General features: G+C 46.0%; 1 protein-coding gene across 6 annotated transcripts in view; it reads right to left on the bottom strand.

The window, feature by feature from the left end:
* The window catches only part of DIP2B (disco interacting protein 2 homolog B), a 234,618-nt gene extending 222,741 nt beyond the window's left edge, over positions 1-11,877 (bottom strand). For 5 of the 6 annotated variants that reach the window (XR_007135806.1, XM_047786601.1, XM_047786604.1 and 2 more), the window contains exon 1: positions 11,630-11,859. Coding sequence is in view for 5 of the 6 variants with exons in the window: in XM_047786601.1 (XP_047642557.1) it covers positions 11,630-11,729 (100 nt within the window). In the remaining variant the exon portion in view is untranslated. Of the gene's footprint in view, positions 1-11,629 lie in introns of all 6 variants that reach the window. The other variant, XM_047786602.1, reaches the window with a different exon arrangement.
* Positions 11,878-12,375: the final 498 nt, after the last annotated feature.

Genomic DNA, 12,375 nt, shown 5'->3' with positions numbered 1-12,375 from the left:
ATCAAGTGATTATGTTGTATACCTGAAACTAACGAAATGCTGTATGTCAAGTACACCTCAATTTAAAAAAAAAAAAAAAAGAAAAAAAAACTGAAGACAGCCTTCTTGCTTCTGTCACAGATTTCTTAAACAAGAAATTATCAGAAACTTCTTCTAACGATTCCTGCTGGGTTTGTTTTTTATAAAGGAGATTCAGTGACAAGACTGGCCAGCCCTGTAATGCATTTCATGCCTGACCTGAGTTAAAAGCCACAAGTTCCAATCTATGAATAAATTGAGACATCATAACCCAAGGTCCTTAAAAAGAAAAAAATCCTATAGCTACTTTAATCCCTAAAAGCGAAAGTCCTCTGAAAAGAAAGGGATAACAGAGCACTATTCCTTCACAAAAAAAGACATAACTCCAAGAAAAATCAATTAAAGTACATGTCATTTACAGAAATATCTACATTAAACATTAGTTTTTATAATGAACATTAAATAGCCTAAGGAAAAAAACGAAACATTAAAACCTTTTTCTGAACCAGAATATAACTATTAATACTCTATCTGCAGTCCAGAAGCTCAATTCCAGAGCACACCGACCACCTTTCAAAGATACCAGAGACCTGTGGATTTTCATTTAGGGCTGTGCTGTGCAGCATATTTCCTTCTGGATTCCCCCTTTTCAGTTTCTCATCATCCCCACCTCAATTCAAGGAAGAAAAATTAATTTCACATCAAAATATACGTACAGGAGTTCCCATCGTGACTCAGAGGTTAGTGAACCCAACTAGCATCCATGAGGACACGGGTTTGATTACTGGCCTCGCTCAGTGTGTTAAGGATCCAGCTTTGCCGTGAACTGTGGTATGGGTTGCAGATGCAGCTCGGAACCCGCGTTGCTGTGGCTGTGGCACAGGCCAGCAGCTGCAGCTCCCATTCAACCCCTAGCCTAGGAACCTCCATATGCCACGGGTGCGGCCCTAAAAAGACAAAAAGACCAAAAAAAAAAAAAAGAAAGTACATAAAATTATCCTGTACTTCAGAGATACACAGTCTTATAGGATTTTACCCAATATTGTTTTTTGTTCTTCTAAGAAATAAAGAAGTCACAACTTGCCAGAAGTTAGGCTGACACAAAGGAAACCATTCAAATACATTTCAGAGTCTAAGCCCGGGGTTCTGGCAATGCAAGGCCAGAAATAACCTCAGCCCTACTCCTATCTAATTCTCTTAGGAGAAACAAGATGGAACATTCCCATTCTATTCTCTCCAGGAAGCCCTACCTCCACAACTCCAAAGACAGAAGCTGTATCCTAAGAAACGTGCCAACAGTTAAGATGGGGAAAAAAAAAAAAATTGCTGCAATTGCTTGAGATGTGATTTAGGGAGACGGAGACAGATGGCAGCATGGAAACACCATGGGGCTTGGAGCCAAGCCGACTTGGGTCCCAACCCCAGCACACTGTACTTTCAGGCTTCACGTTCCTTAACAAGTCTCTACAGAATGGAAACGACACACCTATCTTTAGGAGCTGTGAGGATTAGAAGCGCATCGGAAGACCTATCCAAGGTCACAGAGCAAGCAGAAGAAACAGGACAGGAACCCAGTTCTAAATGACTCAAGTTGAGTGTTCTCTCCCCTTTGCCATTTCTTTCAGACGTTTCTGTTTCTGGCAGGGAGAAAGGGAAAGATCAGGTCATGGGTAACAACAGGCGGGAGAGGCACACCCTGCCTTCCACTGAAGGCCCAGGTGCTTTCTGCCAGCTCAGTACCCTCCTCATCAAGATAATAGGAGCTATTTATTCAGCACCTACTTACCGGCCAGGCAGGATATATAAAGTGCTAAGCACAGGGCTTGTTACATAATAAAGAACTCAAAAATTGATGGCTACTTATACAGAGATCTTCACTTCTTCAGAAAGCTTAGGAAAGGCTGGCTTCTTGCAGGAAATTGAGTGGAACAGAAGTTAACCAGGCAGAAAAAGGGGAAGGAAGAACAATGCAGAGTGGGCATTTCTCAGAGAAAGGCAGTGTGTACAAAGGTGTGGAAGTGAAAAAGCACTGTGTATTCAGCAGAGTACAAGTCATTCAGCACAGCTAAGGAGGAGAGCAAAAACCTGGAAGGCACAGGAAGTGGGACTAAAAAGGCAGGCAGGGCTTGATATACAAAGGACGTTTGGATTTTACCCTGTGGATAAGGAAAGCCAACGAAAAATTTTAAATGGGGAAAAGGACTCAATTAGATCAGTGTTTCAGAACGATCATTCCATCAGAGACTAGAGAAGGATGAACTGGAGGGAGAAGAGACTGAAGGCAGGTGGACAAGTTAGACTACTGCAGTAGTCTTAGCAAAAGACAGTAAGAACCTGAACAAAGACTGAAACAACGTGAATGGAAAGGAGGAAGTCGAAACAACAGGACTGAGTGACCCTCTTAGAGGTGGACATTCTGAAGCAGGGAGTATTTCTGGAACAGGCTGAAACAAGGAGTATGGTTTTGGACATACTAAGTTATAGCTGTCTGGGGGCGGGAAATCAATGGGACGTGGAGCAGAGAGGAGTCAGGGCCAGAGACACAGGCTAGGGAGCCATCACCTCCCAGCCATGATAGCTGAAGCCCTGAGCACAGATGAGATTATTCAGCAAGTGTATGTGAAATGAGGTGAAGGCTAATGACAGGTATCAGGAACACCCACACCAGGAGGAAGAGAGAGAAAAAGAAGGAACAGTTAGGGAGCTAGAAGGAAATGACACCATAGAAGCTAAAAAGGGAGGGAGTTTGATAAAGATAACGGTACATGGTGTCCAATGTTGCAGAGAAAGATGCTGTATATACAGTGGGCACTTTTCAGTCTGAAATCAGAACTCACTGGTGGCCTCGGAGACAGTTGTTTTTCAAGGGCTTGATGGGGCGGAAGCAATGGACTGAGGAGTGAGCAAAGGTAGGAAAGAAGACAAAGGAAACTTAGGCTCTACTTTCTAGGATCTATGAGAGGAAGAGAACGAGAGCACACAAGAACAAACAGATTCTAATACAAGATCAGTGTTTCAGAATGGGAAGACACTTTTCTTATGATGGGAGGAGCTTCCGTATATTTATAGGCTGAAGGGAAGGAGCCAAGTGTTAAGTGAGAGGTTAAAGATGAGAGGAAAAGACAAAAGACTACAAATGAATAGATCAATCAATGAAGTAAGATCCCAAGATCCCAGAAGAGAAGGGATGGGGCTGAGATCAGAGTCAGGAGGAAGGTAGTTCTTCCTCTGAGAAAAGAAGGAAAGGGGCTAAGAGTGGGAACAGACAGAGAAACGTTTGTGGGTGTAGAAGAGGAGGAAGCACAGGGAGTTTGGCTTTCTGTAAAAGCCAGTAAGAATGAAAAGCAGTAATATGTAGTCGGGGTTCTTAACTTTGCGTCACAGACCTTTTTAGGAAACTGATGAAAGCTGGAGACTCTGCTCTCCAAAAAGGCACATGAGCAGTCAAAATTCTGCACACAATTTCACAGAGTCTCCAGGTCCACTGAAACCAGCCCAGGTGTCCAAAGATTCTGTCAGCTGTGATGCTATGAAATTCCACAGAAATGGTCCTTCAGAAGACATTTTGTTCACAGAAGAGCATCCCCAGAAGAAAGTAACTTATTCATCATAAAAACAGTTCCCACTGTGGCTCAGCGGGTTAAGAATTCGACTAGTATCCATAAGGATGCGGGGTCGATCCCTTGCCTCATTCAGTGGGTGAAGGAGCTGGCGTTGCTGTGAGCTGTGGGTGAGCTGTGGTGTAGATCGCAGACGCGGCTTGGACCCTGCGCTGCTGTGGCTGTGCTGTAGGCTGACAGCTATAGGCCCAATTCAACCCCTATCCTAGAAACTTCTATATACCTGCCACAGGTGCAGCCCTAAAAAGAAAAAAACAAAGAGACAAACTATTTGATGTGCACAAAAGAACTAAGACACTAGGGATAAAGGATACAGGAGACCGTTCCTGCCTTGGAAAACAAAACTTGGAACTTAGAGACAATGAATGACAAGAGTCTTGGATTTAGCAACAGCTTTAACTAAAAGTAGTATTTTTAAAAAAAAAAAATTTGGGGAGTTCTCATTGTGGCACAACGGAAACAAATCCAACTAGTAACCATAAGGTTGCAGGTTCCATCCTTGGCCTTGCTCAGTGGGTTAAGGATTTGGCACTACTGTGAGCTATGGTGTAGGTCACAGACACGGCTCAGATCCCATGTTGCTGTGGCTGTGGCACAGGCCAGCAGCTAAAGCTCTGACTCGACCCCTAGCCTGGGAAATCTCCATATGCCTTGGGTGCGGCCGTAAAAAAAGCAACAACAACAACAAAATTTTTGGTCATGCCTGCAGCATGCAGAAGTTCCTGGGCCAGGAATCAAACCTGTGCCACAGCAGCGACCCAAGCCACAGCAATAACAATGCCAGATCCTTAATCCACTGAGCCACCATGGAACTCCAAAAGGAGTATTTTTAAAAGAAAAAAGAACAATTTAGAGCTGACCTTTAAGTCTAAAGATGGAGGACTGAACAAGGCTGGTGATAAATGCAACTCCAAGGAAAAGTGGCTGCAAGAAAACTTTTGTGAGTTCCCACTGTGGCTCAGCGGTAATGAACCCTACTAGTATCCATGAGGACACAGGTTCTATCCTGGTCTTGCTCATTAGATCCAGTTGCCATGAGCTGTGGTATAAGCTGCAAACGCGGCTTGGATCCCAGCATTGCTGTGGCTGTGGTGAAGGCCAGGGGCCACAGCTTCGATTAGACCCTTAGCCTGGGAACTTCCACATGCCATGGGTGTGGCCCTAAAAAGACCAAAAAAAAATAGAAAAAGAAAAAAGAAAACTTTGAAGGAGGAACCAAAAGAATCTGTTAAGAAGGACAAAGAGAAAAAGGAAGAGCCAAAAACCATTTGGAAATTGAGCATCCACATGTGCCTTTTCACAGCCTGGAGACGCATGAGTCTAAGAAACCATGCCTACATTTCAGAGCCCTGCACAGAAACATACAGACTTGGAAATATACCCATGCCAGATGTCGGAGTGAAACAGACCAGCTACTCTTTTCTGCTCCAGTCAACTGCCTGCACTGACCCAACATGTGTTGAACTAGGGTAGAGGGTGACGACAGGAGCAAATGATGGTGGAGTGAAGTCTTACGAAAAAAATTACACAAATTGATTCCATTCATCACTTCACATATAACCATGTTCTGCTAAGCAACACAAGATATTAAAAACAGCCAAGTCACTATGCATCCCTTCACTATCAGAAACAATAAAGATTACACGTACCAAGCACTTACAGCACGCACACCCCACACCCCGCTGTTCTACGATCTCATTTCAAACCTTCCTCCAACTCTAATGAGGTTGTCGTTCCTTTTTTAAGAACTGAAGAAACTAAAACCAGGAAGGTCAGGCAGTCTTTTCAAGGTCACAGGGCTAAGTGACAGGCCAGGATTTGGACCCAGGCCCACCAGATGCCAAAACTCATTCTCCTCAAATGATCACACAACCCAGCCTCATGCCAAAATCAAATCCCCAAGACAGAGACTTTATGTTTCAATTCAAATCAAACTGAAGTGACCAAAAATTTACTGCACTTCCTAAAACAGTAACAAAATCGTTGAGAAGCTGTTTAAAGGAGTTTAAAGACTGATCTCTGTAGGAGCTTACACTCAGGTGAAATGAAAAACAATATAATGGGAAAATAATGACTAAATAATTAGAAAATCTATGATTGACAAAAATGATATAAACTGTAAATGCTATAAGGTTTGATGCAAGAGAGCTCACAGAGGTCGGGGCAGGTTTAGGAAAAAAAAGGGAGAACTTCAACTGAGCTCTGAAAGAATGGTGAGAAATGGAGCAGACCAGCAAGATGGAGGGTTTCAAAGAACATTCCTGATTAATTATGAGAGAGGACCATGAAGAACTATAATCATTATGATACAAATACACACGAAGGCCGTTTTTTCCAGCCCATCATCTGACCTTTCAATCCCGAGGCGCTAATCCTCACACAGGCTGGGAAAGACAGCAGCCACCAAAGGCTGAGCTGCGAGTGAAGAGTTAGAGATTTCTCTCATCCACAGATCCGGCTCAATGCTAAGGGACTGTCAAACAAGATTAATTTTTCAAAACGCACACCAGAACTAGGGTGTCTAAACAAGTGCCATCCTTTACAGTAAAGTGAATCATTCTTCCAACAAATCTGTCTGGAACTGCCCTCAAAACCAATTTACCATCATTCTAATTTTTTGACAGTCACAACTAAAATACATTCATAATCACTCTAGTTTTTTCATTCACAACTGGTGTGAATCAACCGGCTTTTCTCTACTTGCCTCCAAGTAAGTCATAAAATGCAACTCTACACTGAAAGAATTAAAATTTGCCGCCATAAAAAAAAAAAAAAAAAAGGAGTTCCCGTTGTGGCACAGTGGTTAATGAATCCGACTAGGAACCATGAGGTTGCAGGTTCAGTCCCTGCCCTTGCTCAGTGGGTTAACGATCCGGCAGATCCAGTGTTGCCGTGAGCTGTGGTGTAGGTTGCAGACGCGGCTCGGATCCCGGGTTGCTGTGGCTCTGGCGTAGGCCGGTGGCTACAGCTCCGATTCGACCCCTAGCCTGGGAACCTCCATATGCCGCGGGAGCGGCCCAAGAAATAGCAAAAAGACAAAAAAAAAAAAAAGAAATTTGCCGCCATGAGGATTTTCAAAGGGATGTGCCACAGGCTCTGACAGCAAGCAGCTCCTAAAGAGGAGGTCCAACATAAGACAAGCACAGCCCACCAAAACATGGACATGCACATTTCAAAAGGCAGATCACTTAGATGATGCCCCATTCGGGTTACGCGAAAACCCCACATTCTGCTTTCCTTGATGCTCCTGACATCAGGTATGATGACTATTTAGATGTCATTTTCAGATAAAGGTGTTTCTTATGAACTCACAGCTATGCTATATATACTGTGGGGGAAGTGGCCACTCTCCCATTTTAAGTAAATCGAGAAGGATTTACCAATTTTCTGATGGCTTAATTCCAGCCGCCCTTTGGAGACTGAATTAACAATCTCAAACCAGCATCTCTCTCTTTTCCTCTTCAACTCCCCCACCTCTGCCCAACTCCTCCAGGAAGCACCTCAACTCCTGGGAAGGAGGCCTCTCTTACACCTCCACCTTCAAGCTGGACCTGTACCACGCTCTGAGGACTGCTGGGGTGAAATGTGACGAAATGACAGGAGAACGGGAGAATGGGACTGTGTTTGTTGCGTTTGTGCCCAGAGAAGCATTCAAATAAGAAAAGGGAGGCTCCCTTCCTGTAAGTGTTATTTTATCTTAAATACCTTCCCAGTTGTCATCTGGGCACTGTTTTCAGACACCAGAAGACTTGCAGTCCTTCCAATATGCCACCGGAATATGGGATTTACGGCCTTCTTCCCGTCACACTTAGGACTGAACTGCATGAGCTAAGTCACAGCTCTTTCTATCAGCCATACAAGCCAGTCTTGTATTTATAGTTCTCTGCCGTTTCTTTTTCACAACGACGGAGCAGATAGCTTCCTCTTTTCTTAGAAGGCAGCTCTGCACAGAACTCTGTACTGGGCTGTTTTGTTGGTATTGTTAAGTGATTTCCCTATCAGACTCAGAGCTCCCTGACAGCAAACACGGTAGCCTGCTCACCTCTGTATCCCCAGCACAGGGCAGACAGAAAATAAATGTCAGCCGAATCAACTAAGGAAACAACAGATTCAAAAGCGGTTTCAGAGAGTCAGCGGGACTCTTTTTTGTTTTTTTAATTTTTTGCCCCTGCCTGCAGCAGGTGAGAGTTCCTAGGCTAGGGATCGGAACCCTTGCCACAGCAGCAACCCAAGCCCCTGCAGTAACAACACTGGGTCCTTAACCCACTGAGCCACCAGGGAACTCTTTAACAGGGCTCTTTGGAATTGTGGCATACAACTGTTTAGTAGTATTTCCTTAGAGTAAAAATTAGAGTTAACAGCTTGTGCAATAAGAGTAAAGATATTTAAATCATTTGATGGAGTTCCCGTTGCAGCTCTGTGGTTAACGAATCCGACTAGGAACTATGAGGTCGTGGGTTCGATCCCTGGCCTTGCTCAGTGGGTTAAGGATCCGGCATTGCCGTGAGCTGTGGTGTGGGTTGCAGACGAGGCTCGGATTCCGCATTGCTGTGCTGTGGCATAGGCTGGCAGCTACAGCTCTGATTAGACCCCTAGCCTGGGAAACTCCATATGCCACAGGAAGCAGCCCTAGAAAAGGCAGAAAGACAAAAAAAATTTTAAAAATAAAAAAAATAATGGCACTTATTAGTGAGTAACTTTAGAGAAAAAGCCTTTCTAAGTTTTCCCTTCTGTTAAATCAAAAAAAGGGAGTTCCCAATGTGGCTCAGCGATAATGAACCCCACTAGTATCCATGAGGACTCAGGTTTGATCTCTGGCCCTGCTCAGTGGGTTAGGGAGGTTAGGGATCCGTCATTGCCAGGAAGTGTAGTGTAGGTCACAGACATGGCTTGGATCTGGCGTTGCTGTGGCTGTGCCTGCCATAGACCAGCAGCTGCAGCTCCATTTGGACCCCTAGCCTGGGAACTTCCATATGCCACAGGTTCAGCTCTAAAAAGAAAAAAAAAAAAGAAAAAAAATGGAAGAACTGTTAATATCTATTCTACCTAATCACAAAAGTTTAGTGACGCTCAAATGACATAATGTACAAGGTCATGACACAAATAAGATGTATTATCAGACACATGTAAACAAATTCTCATCAACAGTGTTATTTTATAGGCATACACTTGACTAAAACATATGGCTAAAGTTCAGACAGCAGAGACTATTGTCAAACATATAATAAATACAATAATAATAAAATAATACATGTGCATCCTGAAAGAAATTTCAATCATGGGAATACTTGTAGAAACCTCCTATCTATCCAACTTGTCTATAGAGAAGCTGATGATTATGCATCCATTCAATTTTAAATGATTCTCCAGACAGGGTCAGGCTGTTCTTTTTGGTGCGAGAGCAGAAGGCTTTAAGCACCAAGTCCACGGTGACCTGCCCGAAGCATCAGCCACAGCACTGGGCTCTGCAAGGCGCTCTGCGGCAAACAGCCCAGGGAGGCACAGTCTGCGTTCCAGCACAGGGCTGGCTCATCTGTGACCAAAACCTGCAGCTGAAAATACGGGCATGCACGAAGAAAATTCTTTAACAGCACGCAGCTCGGATGATCACTATAATTAGGTCCAACTACAGCCTAAAGCTTAAAAAAAATGAATAAAATCGAGGAATGGGTGCACCAGAACCAGCAACACACAATAAACATACAGTTAAAAGCATCTTTTTTTTTTTTCTCCAGAAGAAAAAAAGTACTTTGCTCAGAGCAGTAACTGTGGAGGAAATGTAAAACAAAAGTTCCTTCATAATACGCCACAGACAAACAATATGCTATAGATGGGGGGGGGTGTTGGGTTGTTTTGACTTCGCTTGAATTCCTAAAAACCGTTTACCTACTTCTCCAGTCAACCATCCTCTGTACCTCAAACAAGAGAGAAAGACAGATGGCTAAGATGCTGACACTGCAGGCCCAAGGGGTTTGTTTGTTTGTTTGTTTTTTTGCCAGTTTCCGATCGCTAAAAGAGATAAACTGCAGAATAATGCAGTTATAAATCTTTAAGAAACCAACTCGAACTAAGTCTCAGGCCAAACCGAAACAATCCTGCATCAGAAAACAAATCGCGCACTTGTCCTTAAAAAAATGCTGAAGGCTTGGCATCCCAGTTTGTAGGAGTTTCACACCTTCCTGAAGGAGAGAAAGGTGAGCTAATCGGTGTGAGCCCTAGAAACAGTTCCTCGGAATCATCTCTAGGAACACCCAGTAAAGTAAACACAAATCAGCTGGAAGCAGAGAGACCAAGAATAAGGAGCTTCCAGGGTTTCCCTCTCCATGTAAAAGCAATCAACTCCTATTTTTAATCTCGTCTGACGCAAACTTCCAGCCAAACTTCTCTGGCTCATCAAAGATAGGCTGATTTGTTACTATAAACTAACTGGTTTAAAAGTCCGATTTGAATAAGAGCCATCACAGATTGAATGACCATGCTTCAGTTTAGAGAAATGAGGTAATTTGAGAGACAGAACCAAGATGGCAATGCCCTGAACACTTCACAGAAACAAACTCATCCACCACCGCAACTGTTTCTGGGGTCTGGCCCAAGAAGAACTTCCCAACTGATTAATTGAAAAATAACACGTTGATTATTAAGTGCAAATGAAAACAGCACCTCCCTATACATTGGGAAAACCTAACAGGGTTATTACAAATAATTATTTCCCTCCATGCCCAACTGGTTTTATAACACTCCAATCTACTTCTGGCTTTTCCCAGCAAAGGACTGGGGGGTGGGAGAGAGAATGCCCTGATAAGTAAACAAAAAGTCAGAACTCTCCTGGGAACTTGTCACATTCTTCTTTTCCAATCAGCAATGTTTAATCCACTTGAAAAACGCTTGTGAAGAGGGCTTTTGGCAAAGAACTCAGTAAGAATATGCAGCTCTGGGGACGCTACCACAGGGCTGACATCAAGCTTGGAGGAAAATGCTGCTTTTGTCTCAGAGGCAGCCTGTGATAAAAACAGGAACTTTATGGAGAACTGATCACAACTGCACAAGAAGCCTGATCACATGCCCACAACAGAGCAACGTTTCTCTCGTTGCCGTCCAGGGACTTCTCCAAGAATAGTGGCTCGATTTATTCCATTCTTTAATTCTCAAAACCAATCCAAGCCTCCTGGTAACAATCCATTGTCAAAAGAAAGCCGGTGCCGGTCAGGATTTGCATGTAACCGGGAGCCACCTCTCTCCTCTCTTCAAAGACTCCAAAAGGTGGATCAGATGCGGAAAATTCAGTCCGAATACAGGCAAGCAGGAAAAAATCTTTATGACAAAGGTGGTCTAAAAGCAGCCCCGGTGTCTCTCTCTGGGTTAAGGCCACAGCTTCTGGCCTCCCTAGGACCCTCAACGGCCCACCCTGCTTCCACCTCACTCCTGTCACGGGGGAGGCATCTCGCATTGTTAAAGAAGGAAGAAGAAATGCTGCGGATTTCCCCTGTGTCTTTCTCATTTGCTGAAGGGGGGAAGGGGAGCTGAAACGGGCGTGGGGCCCTCCCCTCGAAAAGGCGAGAGGAGGACTGGAGAAGGCTGTCAGCCACCCTGCTGGTGGCCTCACTCCCACCCCGCCCCCACCGTGCCCCGACGCCCCGGCAGGAGCGGGAGGGCTCAGCTTTGTCTCGGGTTTTGGGGGGCAGGGAGCGCAGCAGCAGCCCGGGCCGGGGAAGGACCTCTCCCCCCAAGCCCCTCCTCACCCCCGCCCAGGGAACACAATGAACTACGCGGAAATCCACTGCCCAGGGTGGGAGCGGAGAGAAGCGACCCCTCAGAGCCCGGGCCAGATTTCCGGAACCCTCCTCCCCTCCGCCCGCGCCACCACCAGGGCGCGCGGCGGGGACCTGGTCTCCCCTTCCAGCGATCCGCAGCGGCGCCCGGGCGCCTGCCCGACCCCCCGACCGCCCAACCCGACCCCCGGCCCGGCTCCCCACCCCCGGCCCGGCTCCTACCCTCCGAGAGCTCCAGCTCCAGCTCCGCCAGCTGCGCCCGCACTTCGGGCGGCAGTGCTGCCACCGCAGCCGGCGCCGGCTCCAGGCCTCGCTCCGCCATCCCGGCTCTGCCAGCCACACTCCGGAAGACAAGCGAGCGGGCCGAAGGAGGGACGGACTGACGCGGGCCCACACCCCGGCTACAGGATCCGGCTCCGGCCGCCGAGCGCCGCCAGCGCCGCCGCTGCCGCCGCCGCCATGAGCGAGGGTCACGTGAGCGCGACGGCCCCGCCCCCGGGCCGAGGACTCTCCGCCTCCGCAGCCCAGTCATGCTGAGGACCCGCGGGCTGACGGCGCCCTCTACTGGGGGACTTCTGAAACGACGCGTCTAAACCCGCCCCCCAGATTTCTCCCAGGCGAAATGGGCTCACCGTGTTGATGTCGATGTGAACAAGTAGTGTTTACCTTTTACAGACTCTCAAGCAAGGCGTTTTCAGGGGCCCTAGGTCTTGCTTTTTCAAGTTATCCTCACTTAGTAGTGCATGCCGTTGTCTCGTCCCTTCCTCCGTTCCCCCCATTGACACCTGACCCTTTATAAGGACTTGAATGCAGGCCAGTTCTTTCACTGGGGCTTCCCCATCCCATTTACCCTGAGCTCCTTGTTTCTATTTCAGTTCTAGCATTTAAGGCAAAGGAGGGAGAATCCGCCTCCTCCCGCCTAGACTTCTAATCACTTGCGAGAGGAAAACTTTTTCTTTCTGTTATTA

This window comes from Phacochoerus africanus, chromosome 7, assembly GCF_016906955.1.
Source record: "Phacochoerus africanus isolate WHEZ1 chromosome 7, ROS_Pafr_v1, whole genome shotgun sequence".
Lineage (NCBI taxonomy): Eukaryota > Metazoa > Chordata > Mammalia > Artiodactyla > Suidae > Phacochoerus > Phacochoerus africanus.
This window is presented reverse-complemented; position numbering and strand designations above follow the sequence as displayed.